At 35.5% G+C, this 23,456-nt stretch overlaps 1 protein-coding gene across 5 annotated transcripts in view; it reads right to left on the bottom strand.

Moving 5' to 3' along the window:
• Nucleotides 1–5,749: 5,749 nt before the first annotated feature.
• The window catches only part of PDE10A (phosphodiesterase 10A), a 353,359-nt gene continuing 335,652 nt past the window's right edge, over nt 5,750–23,456 (bottom strand). For all 5 annotated transcript variants that reach the window (XM_051811135.1, XM_051811134.1, XM_051811132.1 and 2 more), the window contains 4 exons: nt 21,717–21,828; nt 17,481–17,561; nt 14,170–14,258; nt 5,750–10,232 (listed from right to left, as the gene is read on the bottom strand). In XM_051811135.1, the coding sequence (XP_051667095.1) occupies nt 10,115–10,232; nt 14,170–14,258; nt 17,481–17,561; nt 21,717–21,828 (400 nt within the window). In that variant the 3' untranslated portion in view covers nt 5,750–10,114. The remainder of the gene's footprint in view (nt 10,233–14,169; nt 14,259–17,480; nt 17,562–21,716; nt 21,829–23,456) is intronic.

Raw genomic sequence — 23,456 nt, 5'->3', positions numbered from 1 at the left:
ATATTCTTTAATGGAGTTTTCACAAGCACTTCCCTCTCACCATTTCTTGGCATGTAGAAAATATAGCCTGCGACATTTTTCTCCTAGTATTTGAAACTGACAGTCACTGCAATGTGGGTATAGTGCTGGAGAACCACACAGGTTGTGGGAAAACCACGCATTTTAAAAATATTTGCTTTTATGACCATCCACAGGAAAAAGCATGTGAAAGATTTGTACCCTGTAAGGTATTGTGGAGAATGACACAGCTCATATTTGGATTCTAATGGTTTCTAATCTTATTACAGAATGTGACATGTTCTATTTTTTTTTCCCCAAGGTGAAAGTAACACTAGTGAAAAGGCTGTTCCCAACCATTTTATCTCCAGGATAACTTGATGAGACAAGCTCTCAAGAAAGGAAGAGAATTCAGCCTGTTCCAGTCAGAGAGTTCCTGACTTAACCTCTTTCTGCTGAGGTTACCAGTATTCCCCTCAATTCAGGACAAAAATGGCAGCAATATCACTTATGGAAGGAGAGAAAATGCGCTACAGCCATCAGCCTACCCCAGAAAGTATATAGAAAAGACAATTCCAGGATGTGTCAACTGCATTAGCCTTGACTGCAGCAGCATAAACATTAAATTACAGCATTCTCAGTTATGGGACTCTCTCGCTTAAAATGTAGAGTTGCTACTAAAACACAGTAAAAGAGTTAGTGGCAAGTCATTGACACAAAGCCTTTCCACATCTCCAAAAGGAATAATGTCCTGCTCCAGTTTTCCCACGTTATGGATTATATCGACTGACATGACTGAAAAAGATGACACAGATCGTCTCTTGGTACACGTGCCGCTTGAAAGAATGTAAAAAAAATCTGTCCTGTTTACCATGTGAATGTCTGCTACAGCATTTCCCATAGCATCAATATTTCTGGGGAAGAGAAATATCCGTGTCCAGAAGTGTTTTGTCAGATAAAGGCTAGATACCAAACAGAAATGGAAGCCCAAGCAAATTCTGCAAGCTCTGTTTTACTGCCACTGTAAGTTAGCAGCAAAAAGAGTAAGATACACAAGTGGGTTCATCTATGACACAGGCTATGCAGGATCAACTAAATTCAGGAAATTGGTAAAAGGTCTTGTAAATGAAAAACCATCTTGAACTCCCTCTGTAGTCCCTTTGTGTCTCTTCCTAAACAGATTCATAATACAGCTTTAGCTTCAAAAGAAAAGCACCAGGATCCCCAAATACATTAATTTAATCTATGCCAACTCCACATAAAGACACCACCTGAAGCACTTCAGAAATCTCTTCTGCATGATAAGCATTACACAGCACTTCTATGAAGCACAGAGTGATTCTGCATGAGGATCTTATGCAATTCAGGGCAAAACTTACTATTTAGAAAGGCTGGGGAGCTGAGACTTCAGATCAGCTTCCTAACTTTAAGTTAACCAGTGGGTGAGAGAAGCTTTCCCTATAAGCGTAGCCCATCTTTCATTTTAGTTTTGCCCTCACCTTACCCTCACATGGCACAGTATTTACTTCATTCCAAGCTTTTCAAGTATGTAATACTGCATGAAAATTATTACTCTCAGGGCAGAAAGAAACTCAGGTCTCCTCTGCAAATTCCAGCCCACTAACTCTGTCTTCAGTACACACCCTGTTCTTTGTCCTTTATATGAACCTTGAAAACATAGCCCTGAAGAATAGCTTTACACTTTTAATTCTTAGTCTGGGAATTAATTCAGACCACAGAAATTGAGAGTGTAGAAGAGGCTGTAGAGATGGCAGTCTGTTCTACTCATGCAATTCCCAAAGGTGAAAGGAAAAAACAGAAATTGCTCTACCAGAAAAGAAAATCTGCAGCACAAAAAGAGCAGAAATAAAAAAAGCAGAAAATTAGGAACTTGCCAATCTTATCAGCAAATTCTATTTAATGATTTCAAGGAATTGACTTAGAAGCTTTCATATAGCAATTAGATCTCTCATAGGATGTTAGTTCTCCTACATGAAGTTTTCTTTTAAGCTTTCAGTACAGTACCTCTTGCTTTTCTGAGACTGATGGTCTTGGGGTCTTGGGATTCACATGCCTTGTGGTGAAGGACAGAAAAAGTCTTCAACTGATGCTTCACCAGCTAGAATGGCAACCATTTCTAAACACTAGGTCATCTCCCTCTGATATGTTAGCATTGCAAAGGTTTAGACAAACTCAAAGAAAACTGCTGTCCTTGTACATTCAGGAAGAAAAACTATTAGCAGACAACCTGTGTTAGCTCCAAGTCCCAGGTCATGTGTAAGTTCTTTAGGTACTCTTGATGAACCAGACACTTAGTTCACTAATGCTTCTGGGTATATCCCCAGTAAAGGATAGCTAGCTCTGATGGCAATGCTCTGCTGTAGGCAGGAGGAGGGATTTCGGAGAACAATTTCCTGTACTATCCAGGAAAGACAACGTCCAAAGGGAATATATTCTAAGGTTTTATGTATTATTTTACACATGGTCCAACAAAAAGCAACATAAGAAACTAGTGTTTATTCCTTGGAAACTTTAGTTTTACCACGCTTGTGATTCTAGAGTACCTAGAACCTTTACTAGTTCTGTGACTTTGAAAACTTTGAAACTCTGAAAGGAAGGTAGTATATTGCACGTGCAGCTCTGTATGAGGCTATAGTATGTTTTAATATATTTCGTAACTAATCATGAAAACCACTGAGAACTGCACAAAGATAGACCCAGTTCCCTAGTCAGATACCAAGTCCAAAATGGGAAGTTGTCTGACAACTGGAGCTGAATGAGATAGTTTAAAGGACATGGAGAATTATCCATACCACTTCCAGCAGCCCTGGAACAGGGTCCTGCAAAATGGCTGCAGAACAGGAACTACACAGATGTGGCACCCAAACCCATTTGACATTATCACTTACACAGAAGTCAGTAAAGATTTAATTTAAAATTTGCCACAGTGTTTAATTATAGGAATTTGATTTTTTTTAAGATTATATGTCACTGCAACAGCTCAAAAGTTGTTAAAGATGCAACTCCATATGCCAGCTTGAAAGCTTGCACTGTAATTTCCTTGTCTTCCCCTCACATCGGGAGAAAATGGAAAGGGAGGTGCTCAGCAGCAGCACACCTGAGAGCATCACAGTCCTGTGATAACTGTCCTCACCTGACAGGGAAATGAACATCACTATATATATTATGACCTGATTGCCTCTACATATATTTTGAATTCTGGACTGCATGTAACTAGGAATGTTTCCAAACATGCACAATACCAAAGAAAAAAAAAGTGTTTAGAGGCTTAAATAACTTAAAGAAGTCTCCAAACCATAGAGTGTTGAGCAACTTACACAAGATCATGAAAATCTGTCACAGAACAACTTTATTCCTTCAAGTCCATCAGTAGCATCTTAACAGATGTCTGTTGTCTTTCCAAATGTACTGTAAATATTCTTCTCTTCAAGTTTCAGTACATTTTCATGTTAAAAAGAAAGGCACACATTGCTAGCCTTTTTCCCATGCTAGTCACAAGAGAAAATACATTTTTTTAACCAGGTTGGGATTTTTTTTGTCACAGGATGTAAAATACACCTGATATTGAATATTTTTTCTTTCCACAAGTCAGCAGTAGAAAACAACTTGGACTTCACTAGCTGGAAACTAACATTAGTTATCATACCATTTCTCTGCTTTGTAATCAACTTGTCCATCAGTACTAACTTGAAACTACCCATATTCATCACTCTACCACATTCACCACTCCTAACATTGATAATAAAATTTTCAAAGGCTTCTGACAGATACTGACTTTCATAGGTACTTCTTGGCTTTTTGGTATCTTTTTTCTTTTTTTTTTTTATGAGACCTATTTTTTCATTTCCATATGCTTATTAAATAGTATGAATTAACAACTGATGTTGCTTCTAGAAGCAGCAGAAATACTGCTAAAGAAACGGAAGTAGCTCTACAAAAATCATTTTCTCACCTGTATTCACAGGGTTTACAATGCTGTAAAAAAGAAAAACAACTAATTCCAGCTGAATGTTTACAGATGATGGGGTGAAAATCATTTAGCCCTTCTAGCAATGTTACAACCCCCCCAAAAAAACCCATGAAAGTAAAACTTTACCTGATATAATTCATTCTTTTCACAGTTCTTGAATCTCAGATTTCTCCTTTCTTTCAGACTTTTAAACAACAGGCCTCGTGTACACATGAACTACCTTCTGAAGCATCTCTCTGTAACTCATTCTTGACCCAGAGATAAAGACCTTCATCTTCATAAGCAACTTCCACGGTACAGGTAGCTCCTCCATAGCACTACTGAAACACACTGAAAAAAACTTTTCTCCCTAATCTGAAGAGAGACTACAGATTGAGGAAGGGGAATTTCTCCTTAGTAATTGTCTTCAGCAAAATAAGGACAACAAAATAATCTCCACCACTTGTTGAGCAGGTGAAAGTCATTGATATTTCTGTCACAGAGCACTTGGATACTTTCAAATAAGACAAATTCAGAGTTCCTCAAAACCAACAGCAATACTTGTTTCTTCCCCAAATGCCAATGAGTTAAGGTGCTTTTGCATTTATATTTTCGACTATATGCAGTGGAATATATTTGGGGTTGATTTTTGGGGTTGATTTTTGTAAGTTTCTGATGATGTTTTTCAATAACAGTGGGCTGCAATTGTTCAGAAAAGCACACCAAATGGACAGTGACCATCAATGGCAAAGCACCATGCTGTGCTACAAGAGTCTGCACAAACACAAAAATATGAAAAGGCATGTCATCCATCTGCCATCAGTTTCAGCATCTTGACCAGAAAGTCATTAATTGACTCCAGTCTTTAGATCGTTGCCAACAACACAGAAACAGGTGGAAAGGACTAAATTAATAGTACACACAGAAACATTCCACTTCTATTGTCTGTCCCTAAAAATAATTAAGAAAGTTTTAACAACCCCCTAATGAACAAACCCTAAAAAACACATTAAATATCAGCACATTTTCTGTCTCATCACATAAGATAGCCCTCATAGTACAATCCTTGCAGCAAACAGAGCTTTCTGGAAGGGCTGGTTACAAGAGGTGGATAGATACACAGGATTTTTTTTTCCATCTATTTTTAATTTTATTTTTAATGTGTTGTTCAGAATTCAGCTTTATGGTTCCTTGAACCTACATTGTACTGTATTGGCAGCTGTTAAAGCCCTATATTGCTTTGGACTAGCAAACCTTACAAATTTGGGTGCAATTCTTTTACAATTCAGCATATGAGTACCTATGTAATTCCCAAAAGGTAGCATTAGCTGCACTGACATTTGGCAGTGTAAAAGCAAGGATCTGTATGGAAGTTATCTGCCAACAGCAAGGTAAGTTCTCTGGTAGCATGAGGCCAAACAGAAAAGGAGATCCCTTTGAAGTTTGTGACAATGTGAACTTGCAATAGGTGATAAAAATATATTAAAAAAAAATTGTCCTGTGTTAGGAAAACACACCATAAGCAGTAAACTCAAAATACAGGGAAAACCAAGCACTACCTATTTAAAAGACTCCATTTAAAAGACTACATTTTGAATCACTTTGTGCTGTGGTTTACTTATGGTGTAAACACACATATACACATTCCCATCCCTCACTTGCATTCCCAATAATAGCAAAAATAAACATGAAAAATAATATTAAAAAACTCTGTATTCAGTAATATTCACACCAAAGTATATGTATAGATATATCCATTAAAATTATGAACATTTCTAAATATATTTTATGTATCATACATATATTTATATGTATAATTACATATCCACAGAAGTAGTCTTGCTGTGCTAGAGCCAGCAGTAAAAGCAAAAACAGGTTTCACAATAGGACACCCATATATGCATACATACTGGCTGTTTGGTTTGTGAATTTATTTACAACTTAACTATATCATAATAAATGCTTACTGTTCTATTGTACAAACGTAATAGTAAAGGTTTAGGTTTGTTTTTTAAATACAAAGACTGCAAATGAATACATGAAAAAAATTACACACCATGTACAGTATTTATAATTTATAAATGCAAAGTTAAGACCTCTTTAAATTATTGCACTTGCATATTTTTTTACAAAGATAAGTTTATATGTATCATATATATATATATGTGTGTAAATATATATATATATAAAACAAAATTTTCAGCTCACTAAATGTTGTAAAGTTGAATGTTGTTACCTTGAAGTTCTTTCTTCTTCACATAACAGCCCAACCTGAATTTTGAATATTTATGAAACTACTCTACAAATCAGTTTGATCTACCCTAGAAAGCAGTCCATTATTTTAGGTTTTTTGACAGAGTATACACCCGTATTACAATCGAGCACAGTTTTTGGTCAGAAAGCAAAACAAAAATTATGATGTGCCTTTGCTAGATTGGGATATATAACTTAAAGTTTGAACATGAACTTCCTTGTCGTAGCATGCAGAAAGCCTTTTCGACGTTTAGAATGAATAAATTAATTGTTACACTTCACAGAACTGGTCCTATATCACAGTGTTTGAGGCAAATGCATTATTTCAAGAGGGTCATAATTGAGTCAAGCATCTAACAATCTCTATATTTTAACATGAATAGTGCTTTTTGTTATCCCTACAATTTTAACATTAAATGCTCTAAATGCAGTCACAGCAAACTGATCACATTGTTCTAAGTTTAAACACATGAAAGGAATCTGTGCCACATAAAAAGATGAATTCCACTTTGCATGTCCCCTCCAATTTAATATACTTCATCATACACTCCAGCCAGAAAAACCCAATTGCATTTCTCTAATGGTCACTTATAAAAAAAAAAATACGGTTATGAGTTTATAGGAGTATATTCTCCTATATACCATTATAGGAGTATGTTGCACAACCGTACAAAATTCATAGATTAATTTTAACAGTGGAGTTTCTGTTAGTGCTGTAATAAACTATGCAATATTTCAGACAAGTATCATGCTATGTCAACTATTTTTCTCACTTAGCGCATACCTTTCAGGCACCATTTCATAATACATTAGAAATGCTCAGTTACAGCTTCAAACAGTGCTTTTACCTTTACTAGGCTTAGAGGGGAAGAACAATTGCAATTCTGGGAATACAAAGGAAAGATCTGTTAGGCTTTTTATACGTTCTTATTGATTTTGGGCAAGATCAGTTTTAGTAGGGTAAAAATGCAAAGAGGAATGTCTATTTGCATTTTAACTTAATGAGTTGGATGTCTCAATTTGTGAGTTCAAGTTCAGAACTTCGAACAATTAAATCTCAATATGTGTTTGAGTCATGAAATTCAAATGCAGCTCCAAAGTTATGATTTTTGATGTTTTTAACTTTGGAAGTGCAGGTATAAGTCTTTTTCTAAAAAATATTTACACATACGGATCTATACTCTGTAAATGCTAATACAGACTATATTTGGTTGGCTATTTTTGTTGGTCTCAGTGCTAAGAAAGAGTAACATTTTGTCATGACCTTTCTCCTTTTACACACCAGGAAATCAAACCAAACCACAGGCACTGGAGCCAGAATTTTTAATTCTAATGAACATTATACTATAGCAAACATATATTTTACGTGGTTCGGATAGTTCTGTATTAGAAACAGTACCCGATTCACTTGAGACATTAGTAAAACAACTGATTGTCAATTTGAAAAATTTGCCAGGGAAACAGGCTCTCTATCAGTACTTATAAACTTCAAAACAAAATCATATGTGATACTGTCAAATATTTTGAATAGTAAGAAACAGAACTAGTGAAGTTATCTTTATTGTCGATGAGTAAAAGATGAATGAAAATCTTTCTATACACACAGACATAGTGTGATAAGGAATAGTGTTGCAATGCTTTAAAGATCAGCATTTTTAAATGGAGAAAAAAAAAAGGGCAGAATAACCACAAATATACTTTAACCATGAAGGAAAATGTTCCATCCAGTTGTTGGGGTATCTGAATTTCAAAGAGTATTTTTGTAGTCACCACAGATTTAGATATTTCCACGTAAATTAGGATCAGTGGACTGTGTCTCAAGTACTTAGTGGATGAAAGGTTGCATCTGCATGATTTAGCTGAAACAGAATAGCTAAGGAGTAAAACAGAGGACACAGCATGAGATATTACTCAGTCTACTTTGGTGTAATTGTTTCCTTTTTTTTTTTTTTTAAATTTCAAAACAGTTTGCTGTGATTAACAATTATTTTCTGCATTTAGAATTGGCAAAGCACACAGCAAAAAATTATGGGGCTGTAACCTGCATCATACAAATAAGATAACTTCATATTGAATTCTCAACCTGTGGGATCTCTATGTACAGCAAAGGCTTAGGTGCATTTATACATTATGCGATTATGGATCACATACTGTACACATATACAGATAGTGGCATGTGCTCGACCATAACAGAAGGCAAAACTCAAGAGTCCAGGTTGTTCACACAAAACCCATTAGATGGCATGCCTATTAGAGCAATACAGCCCAAAAGACATGAGATGTAAAAAGAGAACCTGTGTTCTGTCTTTAAATCACTACTAGTATTTTTTGCAGTTACACAATGGCCATGTTATCATGGAACCACTACAAGTGTTCATTACCTATGAAAAAGCATATAATGCAGTATAGGCTGTATGTGAAAGGTGTGCAAAGACGGTGTTTTCACCTACTGTGTGGATCACTGTGAAGATTTTTTTCTCATTATCTTTGAGAGACAGACAAAGGCAAATTAAGTGTTGTTGAAACATACTCTGTACAATTGCACTAAATTTAAGAGTGGCATTCAACATACAGTCTTAAAGGCTGTGCCTAAGTTTGTAAGGCTAAAGCCTAAGTCAGTACAGAACTGTAAACACACTGTTTTAGAGTACTTTTCTTCAGTCAGCTATTCTTTCACTAAGAAAGGCAGTTCTAATCCAGGAAATTTTGCTGAACTAGGGGAAAAAAACAAACAGACAAATGGAGAAGTTTCCTAATTTCACTCATCTTGGGACAGGGGAAAAAAGCAGTAGAAGACATGCAGTGTTACTGTGCAACACAAAAGCTAGTCAATACAAACACATTTTTGATTTATTGTGATGGTACCACAATCCCTCTTATCAGACCTGACTTTTCTGACAAGGCTTTTGATCCCAGCAGATAGCATACTTCAGGTATGTCTCTAATAAGTTTTAAAATACAACTCAGCAGGTAGAAATAAAAATTATGACTTTACTTAATTGTGAGCTAGGCAAGGAAATGTTTGCTGTCACATCTAAATTTTAACCTGATACTTCTGTCACTATGGATACAAAAACTCCAACCTGAAACTCCCTCTCATATCAGAGATAATTATCCAGTACTTCTAGTGTTTTAAGGGAGGAGTTGTCTAGGTTTATAAATCGTTCTAAATAACAAAGCACCATCACTAGTTCTATCGACATTTCCCTTATGAGTGACAGACAATTTGCATCATGATGCTTAATGAAGTACTTTAAAACTTTAACCTGAATGTTGGTTTTCCTTTAGTTTGCAGCAAGAGAATTCACTGTAACCTAAGCATAAATTATAATCTCCAAGGATTCTGCTGGAATTCAAACTGATTACAAGTAGATCACACATAAACATTCACAATAGCAATGGGTATATTGTTCTATTTATAGCCAAGAACTCCCAAGTGACACTGGTGTTAAAGCCAGCCACAGTACGGTATAATAAAAGTACCATTGAAACCCTTACTATAAAGATACAATTTAGAAGTACCCCCTAAGATTCCCCCCACCCCCACCCCCCCATCAGTTTTAAATTAAGGCCTCAGCAATGTAGCCCATGAGATAAGGCCAGTCTTTTATATTCACAAGTTCTCTTTTGATAGCTGACTCCAAAACATCTGGGTTGTCATTTTCCCTCTGTTGTCTTTGTGTCACTGGTGTAGGTCAGGAGATTGGCTGCCAGAGTCATTCAGCTGAGGTAACTCCATGGGTGTTACCTTCCTAGGCAGGTCTACTTCTTAGTTAGAATTTTGTAGCTTTTGTTTTTCCTTTTTTTTTCCAAATAAAAATGAAACAAAACAAAAAAACAATCCCCAAAATAAGAAGGGGTTCTTTTCAGATTGAAGCAGTCTGTTGCTGCTGTTCAGTCATCAATCTTCACAGGAAGAGAATCTGAGGTCCCAGGAGCAAGGGACTGGGAGGAAATCCATATAGAGGCTTCCTCACCTCTTGTTACTTTCTCCCATTGGTTGAGATTGTCCCTGGAGATGCAAAAGAGTCAAAGGTAAAGCACTGTTCATAAGTTTACTGAGATTTATTTCTTCCTAACAATACTGTCTGTTGTACTACACATTGATATTTATTATGCTGTATATTAGTTCTTGTATGTCATCAAGCTTTTATCATCTTTACGTTTTTCAGCCTTCAACTTCAGTTATCTCATTTTATAATTCTGTCTGATTCATATCCATGTTGACTATATACAAGACTATGGCACACCTTTCGGAGGTCAAGCCCTGATGCTAGAGGGTACCACCTTCTTCCACTGCAAATTTATAGCCTTCATGGCTGTGGGAAAACCCAGCTGTGAGCCAGGAGAGACATGTCTGCAGAAACTCTGTGGCAGAAGGCAGTAGATGGAGTCTACGAAAGAGAGCTGGTGCCTCTAGGGTGAACATCCCTACTCCATTTTCTGCAGGCACATGGAAACCTGCTCTGCCAATGCTCCAGGCCAACTGGAAATCATGAAGCCAGCATTAAAACGGCACTGAACCTCAGCTAATACAGTTGGGCATTAAGGATCAGAAAAAGTGAACCATCACTGTTTCTACGTCTCTTTCCTGAAACTGGGAAAGTGACGAAAATTGCAGCCAAAATATTTTTAAATTAAATCAATTTCAGCAAGAATTGAGAGACATAAAAGCACAAAAAAACAGTTTTAAATTTTTTGGTCTGAAAAAAGGAAAAAAATAAATCACTTCATCCTCAAAATAATTACACTGCCATATATTTGCCTCTTTGGTAGGCCTATTGAGTATGTGGGCTACAAAACATAGGAAAGACCTATTCTGAACACTGTAACACAGGTGGTTAGTAGTTTTGATCTACACAGAATTGCGAGAAAGCATTTAAAAATGTGGAATAAATTACCAGACGAGAAAACCGAGACTGATAGCTGCTACCCTATCTCAGGAATATCAATGTGATACTTTTTTTTAATTTATTTTTATTTTTTTTAAGGTGTTGATAGTATGATTAATTTGCTCTTGAACTTCCGGTGAAGCCCTGGCTCCCACTGTCTGGAATAAATGCCCAGAGGCTCTCAAAAGAAAAACCTTGATGCTCACATGCTGCCTTGGCTGCTTTTGCTGCTATTATTGGTGTTTGTGTTTCAAAGAACTCAAGGATGCAGCAGCTTAAATACTGTGTTCCAAGAATGAGCATTGCTAGTGAATGGGTGATATCAAAATTTGTTCAGTCAGCAACAGAGGAAATACCAAACAAGAGTGAGGCTGTATTCCTCTCCTCACACTGAATAACAATTACCTATCAAAAATAAAGGGAAAAAAATATAGTGCAAAATCAGCTATTTGAAATACTCTAGACTATTCTAAACCTGGCAATAACATTGTTTTTTTCTAATTGTGGAGCTGAAGTTATATCTGTGTTCTGATTTCCTACTTTGCATTTCCAAGTCTGAATTCAAGCTTCCTCTTCGTTCTCTTCAGAGACAAAGCAGAGGGTAATTTCAAGGCCAAGATAAAACTGCTCTTCAGAAGACTTTATGCCAGGGTGTGGATTTTCAGCAAGCTCTTTATTATTAAGGAGATCTTAAACCTCATCCACACACCTATGCTCCAGTTCTGCATCAGCACAATCTAAATTAAAGAATACACAGTAGCAAGACAGGGAGCTGTGTCTGTAAAGAGCTCTGCCCAGTGTGGACACTATGTCAGCATAGCTTTCAGAAATATCAGTATTACAATTTGAATAACAAATAACAAACATAATTTCTGTAACAGAAAAAGTTCATATTATCTCTGCCATGAGTCTGATTGCCTGTGCTTCAGACATCACACCTTCTACAGAGAAACCTGCTCTTGAAAAGATGTTCATGCTTTATCTTCAGAATTATGAAGAATCTTTCATCTAGAACACATGCTTACATGGGTGTTTAATATTCACAATTCAACTTTAAGCCTCCTTGTCTGAGTACTACAAGATGGACCATCAAGTAATACAGGCCACTTTTGTAAATAAGCTTCGTTTGGATATCCATGTGTCCAAAAATCAAAAGATCTGTGTCTTCCCAGAACCCTGCTTCTAAAAAGGATGCTGTGCAGTCTTAGCACTCAATCTAGCCTCTCTAAACCTCAGTTTCCATTAAGTGGAATAACAACACTAACTTCATACCATAGGTACTGACTACGCAAATAGTTCTACAGTAAATACAAACCCATTTCTAAGACCTCCCATTTGACTGTGCTAGTAAGAGAACTTTCCTGATATCCAGTGCTAAGGTTACTTTATTAATCATACAGACTCTGCAAGACATTTTCGTGTTAAGAGCATACAGATCATGATTTGGGGAGTAAAGGTACACCCGAATGTTCTTTTTTGAATATTTAGATGGCAAGTATTCTTAACCTGCTAAATTAATGAGTTTTGCTTAAACAGAAAGCATGCTATGGAGACAGATTTTGATCAAGTCTTTACTGTGAGGGTGGTGAGGCACTGTAATAAGTTGCTCAGAGAATGCTCCATCCTTGGAAGTGTTCAAGAGAAGTTCAGATGGGGCTCTGAGTCCTGGTCTAGTGAAAGGTGTCCACACCTGTGGCAAGGGGATTAAACTAGATGATATTTAAGGTTCCTTCCAACTCAAACCATTCCATGATTCTATGGTTCTCTTGGACAAATTAAATATATTATGTCAGTTTATTTAGTCTCTCTCTACTAAGAACTCAAAACATTATTTTAGCTCCTTCATAAAGAAAGAGCTTCGCTGAGTTGCTACTCTTCTTAAAACACAGATGCTAACCAAAATTCCAGCTGTAGCCCTATTAACAAAACAACTACAGAGGTAGAGCCTCCAGTCCTCCTGAATACTCCTTTCATATCCACATAAGGGTTGCACAGCCATGCCCAGCAGAGGCACCTTAGAGGAAAACAACTATAAAGATGGCTCCTGGATACTCACTGTTTTTCATAAGAAAGTCCTCTGTATCATTGATACAGACCTACGTATTCTTCTCATGGCTATATGAAAGAGTGTTTGGGTGTGAATGAAATGTTTTTGCTAACTACTATATTAAATTTCAAGACGTTTGTTACTTAACACAAATAAAAAGTTCTATGTAAGCTTGAATTTAAGGACTATGACAGAAAAAAAATTATATAAGCGGAAAGAAAAGCAGTTCTCTTTTCCCACTAGATGTGACTTAAGATTGTTGGCTTTATGAACCAACTGGGTTTTTTTAGAAAATACTGATTAAGCTGAAACTGGAACATTTTCATGAAATACATACTGGTTTCAACAGAAGTTTTGTCAGGAAAGATTGCTAAGGTCCAGGATATAATTATTGGACAGACCTCCCTACAACACAATCCACCATCATTCCACGGTAGAAGCAGACAATAGGTTAAATGACTCCTGCCTCTCTGCAAGAAGAACCCAAACTACATACCAATTGATTCATAGGAGAAAGCTACATTTGACTCTCCCTCATCCCAGTGTTACTACTCTTATGCTGCCAATTACTGAATATTTTGTGGGTATTTCTTTTTCTGTTTTTTAATAAAAATGATCTGACATGAAATAAAACCACACGCTAAAGCCATATCTTTTCAATGAAACAGAATTCTAGCCAATTTTTGTTGTGAGAACCATGTTGAAGTAAAAAGGACACAGAAGGAAATTGCACTTAACCAGCCTAGACAGCGATGCATAAACACTGAACTGTTCCTCTCTAATTACTTTTGGCACCCAATTCACTTTAATCAGCTGTATCTGTGAATCTGCGTTGGATAGTCCCAGACATCAGTTATCACCTCTGGGTTTCAGCATAGATTAATGTGAGATGTGTATCCCTGTTTATCTGCATGCAAATTCTAAAATTAAAAGTCTTCATTTCCAGACAAACTTGCAAAGCATTCTTGTTTTTTCTTTGACCAAGCTACACGCTATGCACATTTACTCACCTGCATGCTCTGAGTAGTGGCCCAGTTGGAGGAAAGATCTGCGCAAGTGTGGTGTAACATGGGATGGCTACAGCATTGTAGAACCCAATCTACAAAAAACAAGAATGAAAAAAAAAATGTTGCCAAACTACAACACTGGAAGCTAACAGCCAGCTAGCTCTGAGCTGTTGACTATTTACTTAATTACGGCCTATATTAGTTATTCACACTTCTGCATCTCCTCTTAAGATCTGAACACTTCAAAATAAGCAGCAACAGTGAAATCTCTAGTAATAACAAGTTGCTTACATGCCTTTCTTTTATGACTGGTATTTCTGCTTCAAGTAGGGTTTTCTACAGAACCTTTTATTATTCAATTGATTCATTTTATTTGCTCAGAATCTGTCTAGTTGTTTGATGTCACTAGTGGTGGAAAGTAGGTGGAGATGGTAGAGATACTTCTGCAAATATTATTCATGTGATGATTTTATTTTTTAAAAAAGGAAGGTTGTGCAGCATTGCCAAAATACAGTCAGATTCTGGATTGTTCTGATGTCCTCCAGGGTATGCATTGCATAGCTCAATTTACTTAACATGATGGAGGCTTTGCACATTTGGAAAGTCTCTGAAAGGTGTGCACTGTGATCAATAATTGGTTTGCACTTTCTTATGCATGCACTTAAGTGATATATTTTTAACATAATCTTATTTAAAGAGCACCAAATGAGCACCTTTTTAATGATATGTGATTCATACAGGCTTAGGGGCCTATAACAGCTACAATGCCACAGCTGAATTGTCCTGACATGAAGGGATTTCTAGAAAATGCTACTTATATATTATCAAGGATGACAGATTACCTTCAGACTCATTATAGCATCAGTCACTTATCTCAGACTCTTATGATAGTTGTTACAGTAGTGCACTATGATCCCTTTCTTAGGGCAAAATTTTTAAATGTCTGTTACTGAAATACTACATATTGTACCATGACCAAAGCATTTGATAATAACTCTTTTTAATAGTCCAAACATTGACCCTTACTCAGAAATCAGAGGGCAACTTATCTCCATGAATACAAAGATTCCTCCCATACTGCTGAGTAACCAAGTCGCCTCTGTACTTACCACAATATAAAAATAAGACACGTTTTCTGATCTGTGAACCCAACGGTCTGAGCTGACATATTTATGATGTAAACAACAGAAAGAAGGTGAGAAGGCAAGGCTATACGCAGATAGGATGTCTGCTCATCCACACTATTTCACATAATGTGTCATTTTATTCCTACTTGTTTTTGGTTTTACTTTTTTTTTGTTTGCTTTGTTTTGAGGGGGACTTTGTTTTCTTGTTTCTATTTTCTTCACAGGTTCCAAAAGGAGGGGCAGTACATAAGGTGAACGGGTCCTTGCTAACCTGGCAACAAAGTCTCAGTGCAAGCTTCGCAATAGGAAGACACCAAACTCAGAGACCTTAAATCAGTTGTGCTGCAAAGGGTGTAAAGCACAACTGATCCAGGCACCCAAGTGAGAGGAATAGCTAAGTAAAGGTTACTTTTATCAAACATGAGTATTTGAGACAGAAGTAGTTATTTTCAGAGATTACATGTTTATACAAATCCTCATTTCCTAAACATCATTGTCATTTAAATAACATGTTAATGCTTTAGTTAAAATAGTAAAAATACTCATTAATTATTTTTGCTAGAGCCCAGTGAAATGGAGGATAATAGTTTACTAAATTCTTCAGTCTCTTCATAAATACTGGAAGGGCTGCTTTTACAGATTCATACACATCCTAAATCTCACATTTTTCTGTAATGTTGTAAGGTACAGAAACTACAAATATACTAGTGAAGTTGGCTTTTAATGTCCTGTTTAGTTCAATATTTTACTGTTATACTACTATGAAGCATGAAACAGAGCACAAAGTAAAAGAGAATCTGATGAAGACAGTACCTGAACAATACTTATTAGAATTTAAAGAGACAAAAAGCTTGTTTCTTAGATCTTTCACTTCATTAACAATTCTCTTACAAATGCCAAGATATCTGTACATACTGTAATACCATGTACTTTTCAAGATGTTCAAAGACAACTAAAATAGTGTGTGGAAAAATAAACCAAATGCAGAGAAATGTTTTTTCTCATTTTAAGCTTGTACTGAACACACAAATTTAGTATGTTAACTGCCAATTCCTTACTATAATAAGGTGTTTTTAATAAGTTTTTAAGCTAAAATATGATACAGCATATGGAGCGAAGTGCCAAAATACAAAAATTTCAGTAGTTTTGTTTAGCAATCTACCATGATTTTGTGATACGTTGTAATATATAATTTTAAATATTATTACTAATTTCAGAGTTCATAAAATGCTTTTTGAGTGCTAACAACTGACACAACATCAGAGACCACTGAAATAAAAACACCTTTTATACATATATAGATATATGTATGGACAATGAACAATTTACAGTTATTTTTCTCTACTCAGATAATCAAAGGACAAGCTACCTTTTTTGTTTATCCAAAAAATTATTTCCAAGACTTTTTTCCCCTTTAAATTGTGCTTACAAAATTCCAATTTTCCCTAGAGAAAGCATAAAACTCAGTCATTTCTGCACACTTGTGCACATGAAAATCAGAACCCAAAGATTTGGAAAACTAGACAATTGAGGTTCTTAGAAATACACCCTTTATTGCTTATCCCCAAGAAACTCTTCACATTCATTATTTTATGAATGTCAAAAAGTAGTGGTTGTAGTTATCCAAATAAATAATGAAGAAGTATTTGTCTAAAATTGCAAACCTTTTGAAATCTAAACCTGAATATTTTAACCAAGAACAAGGGATAAATTTCATTTTATACTCAGGATAAAACAGCAAAACCTTTTAGCTAAGAGCTGAAGCAACCATTTACTAAGATAAAAAGTGTTACTGACACTCCTCAAAATTGTAGGTGATTGTGGTTTGAGCCAGAGTTACAAGTACAAAGAAGAGAGAAAGTGACAACAGCAAAGAGCACGTTGTCATTCAAGTACAAATTTGAAAACAAGTTTTTCACTGCTACTTAAAAAATTAACGGTTTTGCATGCAGAACATAGAATTCAGCAGTCTGCATACCCTAATTTCAAATGCAATTTTCACTAATATATGAAATGTTTTTTTCATATATATAGTGTTTATTAACACTATACCATAACTATGGTAGGTATGTATGTACATATATATATGTGTGTGTGTGTGTGTATATATATATATATATATATATATGTATATATATATATATACACATACTGTAAAATGTACCATTTTACTGAGAGAGTTCATACCTGACCCTGAGGGACTTCATCTTTCTTGTCTCTGTCCATCATAGGAATAGGTTGGATACCTGTTTTCTTCATTTCATCGCCCTGGAGAAAAGTAAATCAAGACTAGTGAGACCCAAATTATTTTCCATCTTCTCTTCTTTGTCAATCTAAAAATCCAGAATTTAAAATTATGTGTGGTACAGTTCTGAGGCAATTTCAGAAAAATGCCTAATGACAGTAAGGAGTGACTCATTTTATACATTCACCTAAATGACAATGTAAATCACAGATGCTGAAAATTAAGTCTTTAAGTCAATATACACATATTTGCCTTGTTTCCAAGTATGTCTCCATAACAAAAAAGCAACTGGAAGAATAAAACCGAAGAAATTCTATTGTGTTCCATTCATACTTACTCTCATCTTTCAAAACACTGCCTGTTTAAAGCACCATAATACAATGACCAATAGAATACAACCCACCAATGCAAGGAAAAGCTGAGTAAAACCAGACGAATTCATATTATACCCTCTTTGTCAACAATTTAGTCTTTTTCACCATGCTGCTTTGAAGAAGTTGCCTGTCAAACAACTGTCTTTTCTTTAAGTACCTACATTCATGGGAAGAATACTGGGAAAGATGCAGTGTATCCAAAGGCCACATATATGTAATGTACAAGAGAAAACTCTCTCCCTATACTTCGGCCATTACCAGCAGAGCAGCTAGAACATGTTTCTGAGCCCTATATTGGGCCTTGAAAACAATTGTTCCTTAAAAATCCATAAGTAGCTGGTTACTTTCTGTAAGAAATTGAAGTTTTCCAAGTCTTATGCCTCAATTGCCTTGTCAAAACACCACAGATATTTAATCTTGAGGGGGAAAGGCAACTACAGCAATGGCTGGTTTTATCTACTGCGCACATCTGAGATTCCAAAGTTATCTTCAAATTATTAATCTTATGTATTGGCAAGGTTTTGGTAGTGGGGGAGGCTAGAGAAGTGACTTTGGTGACTTCTGTGAGAAGATGCCAGAAGCTTCCCCCATGTTCAACAGAACCAACACCAGCACAATGAGGGCTGCTATGGAGAAAGTTAACTCCAACCCAGCCAGACCCAATACACTTTAGTTAGGGAGAATGCTTCTGCAGGATAGCTGCTCATACAATATTTCCTTATCTGTGTCCTTTAATGTGAGATTCAGCCTACAGAGGTTTAGCTATCCGAAAGCTTGGGATATTCCCTAAGTCTGTGTTCTATCTTTCTGCTACAGCTACTGAAGATATCTCCAGAACACATTTTATTACATCTTATAAGATTCTCAAAGCCACATTTTAAGTGCCAATGTGCCTTTCCAAGGGAAGATTTTGCTACCTTTACTCAAAGAGAAGTTTGCATTATAATAAATTGACTCTGGTCTGAGCAGAGCATCTTTCTGTTTGAGTGTTTTGCAAATACCTTGAGTCTAGAGAAAATGGGGACTTCTGGAAGTCAATTCCCTCTTGCATATTTGGCCTCAACATCACTTATTAACTACGATCCTGTTCAATTAACCAACAAGAGCTCTAATCAGGAAGTTATTTTTTAATTGATGTCTATATTATTCTCTGCATTATTTCTTTCACCAGGTAGTTAAGAGAGTCTCAAATCATGGAATGTAGTCTCTGTTAGACATTTTGCTGTTGAAAGAAACAAAGGGAAAGACCTCATTCCTCAGCTGAGGGGAAAAAAAAAAGACACCTGTAACAATTCCAAGCACAGAACAATTATTATTTAGGAACTGTAAGCAAATATCGCTTTCGTATGTCCCCAGTAAATAATATTTAATTTTTTTTCCATTTGGTTTAAGTATTGCAATTGACTGATCCAAGACTGTTCTGTGGCTACCATAGTCTCATTGATAAGAATCTTAACACTAAACCATTTAGCATCATATTATTTTAAGCAATTTGATTAACATAATTTTAAGTGCCTGAGAAACACTTGAATTCAGAACTTTGAGAAAGCTTTCCAGCCTCTGACTGATTATAGAAAAACTGAACAAATCTCAGATTCATCTTCACCCTTTCATATGCACTAGAAACACAAGTTTTTAGTGTTCAGTATGAGAACATATATATGATACACTGTTATAAAAAATACTGCTTTTATCCTCATGGTTATGATCATGATCAGAAAGTTAAACTTGAAATTTTAACCCAAAAAGTTTGTATCACACTTGCAGTATAGCTGTAATAAATGGCTTATAAGTCTCTTAAAAAATACTGCACAAAGGGTTTAACAACTGCCTCATATCTCATACCACAAAAAAAAAAAAATCACAGTAGACATATTTATACAAGTTAGTAATCCTATATAATCCTATATAATTGATAAGCAACATATTATTTTCTTGAATTGTAGCACTCTGAGAAAGTTTCATGTTATCAAGGCAGAATTTAACTGAAGACACCAGCTATACTGGGGTTCAATAACAAAGAGATCAGTGTGACATACCACAAAATTGCTGCAAACTCTTCAGGAGTTATTGTTTTAGTTAATGATTACAGAAAGAAGAAATATTATAAAACCACTCTGATTACATCATTCAACACATTAAGATTATGAACTCAAGTAGTGATTACAAGCAGTAGTTTATCCTTCCCTTAGAACTGTAATATTCTATTCTACTTGTAACTTATGTAATGCAACCATTTAATATAGTTAAATACACTTTTCTAGAGGTAACTACGTAACAATTTATGCAGTGAAACACAATCTAATCTTTCTATACCTGTGGCTGGATCTGTCAGCCACCCTGTCTGGATCACAGTATAGTCAATGTCTGCTGTGTTTCAATTAATCTCCTCTTAAAAGAGGATTCAGTAAAACATCAGTTACAGAATTCAATTTCTGTCAATAAATTCTAATTTACATTTGTTCCATGAAATAGCAATATATCAAGATCTACCTTGATAAACTCATCCTTGGATTACCAAAAAAATTAATGTCTGGATAGGCTCGATTACACCCATAATTCCATTTTTACTATTATCAAATAGAAAAAAGTTTGATTATTCCTTCTCTACTGAATTCACAAGATTTGCATTGAAAAGTCTTTTTACTTATAAGCAAAAAATTGAGTAAGTAACCACTGAGGGTCATCAACATTATATCTCCATTATACCACTCACAAGGACACTCACTTTCCAGTGCAGGGATTTCAGAAAGTGAGTTCTAAACTAGATCTTTGAGCTTATATATTTTTCAAACATTTTGTTATAGTCTGAGCTGTTTATAATTAAGAGAATGAGAACATATGAATACTAAAGACAAGCACAAGCCGTGCACATCTGGTATTTCATAATGAACATGCAACAGGCAGAATAACAATCTCCACACTATATGCATGCTACATCAATTCCATGGGTCTGATTTCTATTTTATGCCTGTGTAAAACAGAAATAAGCCCACTGAACATTGCAGACTTTCACAGGGCACATAAGAGAACAACACTTCATCCTACATACATGCAATACAACGTATTTTCTAAAGTTACATAACTCAGCTCTATGCAACAACTTCAGAATTTATTCCTTATTTCTAAATTAGTCAGTTCCACTTTAAAAATTAAACAATGAGAACATTTACTCCTCAGCATAAAACATGTGGGAGACTGAATCTTTATTTGTGAACATGATTATATTAGTACAGCTCAATACCTTATTTCAATTCTCAGTACATCTTAAGTACATCTTCAGTATATTAAAAACTCAGCTCTATCTAAGACCCAGTTGTTGAGCTGGCTCACAAAGAAGATTCAAATGGTCAGATGAGGAAAATTTTCAGGTTTGCCATATTTGCTTTAGCATTTCCTGGACTTATACTACAGCTTTGTTTCAAGTATATTTCAAGGCAGCTGACCTGGAAGATGGTTTCATATTTTGCATTTCTAGAATACAAATATATCCTTCATAAAACTACAGTTAGTGACCCAAATGACCTTCCAGACTTTCTTCTGTGTTCTGTTGCTTGGTCACGTTATGTCAGGACATACTTTCTACATTTCCTTTAACAGAAAGAAAGAACACTGCCTGAAAATTAGATATCTAACTCAGCTCTTTAAATAGCTTCAGAGTAAACAACAAACACATGCCTGCACCAGTAAACTCTCTTCAAAACAAGCACACCAAATTATTGATCGAAAAATACTTCTGGTTGGGTTTTTTCCTTTCTGAATACTTCAATTTATAAAAAGAGTAGAGAAGAGAAACACACGTACCTCAGCCCAGAACTCCGCATATATATCGTTGGCCGTCAGTCTGGTAACTGGCCACAACTTTGTTACAGAACACAAATCACAAGCCGTCATCATCAGGCCAATCACTCTATCTCTAAAATAAAATAACATTAAATTGTAAGAATTAATGATCACTCTACAAGGTTTTTATTTGCCCTTCCTCAGGTCAATCATCAGTAATGTATATATACTACAAATTTTCTCCCACTTAGCTTGTTTCTTCCTCACTTTTTTGTGATTGATTGGTAAGGCATCGCACAAATTGTAAACTATATTCCCTGTTGTATTCCCTACATTGTTTGCAACCAGACTTCATTGACCATTCCCTACACAATCACATACACAGACCAGTCCATAGAATGCCTGCCTGTTAAAACATTCACATGCCCCTCTCTAATTTTCTGAAAATACAGTATAAATCTATAAAAAGAAAGATGGTATATCCAGTTGCTGCATTTCTTTCTGTTCTTTAGAGAGGAAAACATTCTCCATATAAGAGAAAAAATTAGTTCTAAGTCTATTTCAAGGTACTCTGTCATTGCTTTTTTGAAATTAATTTGAACCCTGACAGGACAAGAATCCTACACGTAACTCTATCCTATACACTGTCAGATCTGTACACAGAGAAACTGAACATCAGTAGAATTATAATTATTATTAGAATAAGACACACACCCACACACAAATCTCATACAATCGGTTTTCTAGTACTTGTCTACTGTCCAAACCTATGGTTTGGGAATCTAAGTTTTATAAAGCAAACTGGCAAATTAATTAATGCATTCACATGTTTTCCACTCTATGGAGAAATTAGGATGACCCTTAAGGACACCTGCATCTTTGTTAACAATGCCTATTCCATGTAAAAAAGCATAGAGCTAATTAACTTGCACGCAAGTGTGATGGCAGTCATTAAAACTGTACTAACAAACAAATATACTGGGGAAATACATGAATACACAGTATAATCAATAGATAAATGGCGAAGCGCAATTCCCCTGAGTTAAGATAGAGGATTCATCAGCCACATAAGGGTCAAATTTAGTTTTCCATTGCACATACAGTACCAACTACAAGTCTTAGATTTGTTAGCCACATTACAAACTGATGCCTACCTTGTGGCTTTGAACTGAAAATGCCCCGAAGGCAGATAAGATTTTAAAAAATATAAACAGAATATTCAATCACACACTAAATAGTTATCTTATTAAAATTTTGTAAATCCTAAATTCAAGATTTCTGATAAATTTCATTCTAAGAATTTCAGGAACTGCTATGTCTTTGTCTTTTTAAGATGTTGAGGTTTATTAAAATCTGATAAGTTTCAGTTCCATACTAGAAAACAAGTTTTTTAAAAAAATATTTTTCCTACAGTGGTATAGTGATTTATTCCAAACTACTGGCAAAAGCGTGTAAAACTCCTCAAAGAAGACCTAAGAACAGAAGTTCCTTTTGAAAAGAAAACCGAATGATGACTCAATATTTTCTCATATTGCCTCCCTAATTTTTCCATTCAATAGATTAAGGACAGGATCCACTTTTGAGTAAAGAATCTCTGAAGGGCTGCATAGGTGCTTTAACGAAGCCTGTTATGAGACACATCTCTCATCCAGACTGCAGTTTTGCTTTTGTGGACAGTCATGTATATGAATATGAATATTTTATATTTTTTAAATCTTAGAGCTATCTTAAATACCAAAGGTTGAGATCTGACCACAGTTT

Source organism: Manacus candei, unplaced genomic scaffold, assembly GCF_025592945.1.
Source record: "Manacus candei isolate 608988 ecotype Guabito, Panama unplaced genomic scaffold, ASM2559294v1 h1tg000081l, whole genome shotgun sequence".
Classification (NCBI taxonomy): domain Eukaryota; kingdom Metazoa; phylum Chordata; class Aves; order Passeriformes; family Pipridae; genus Manacus; species Manacus candei.
Note: the sequence above shows the minus strand (reverse complement) of the source record. Positions and strands in the feature narration are given on the sequence as shown.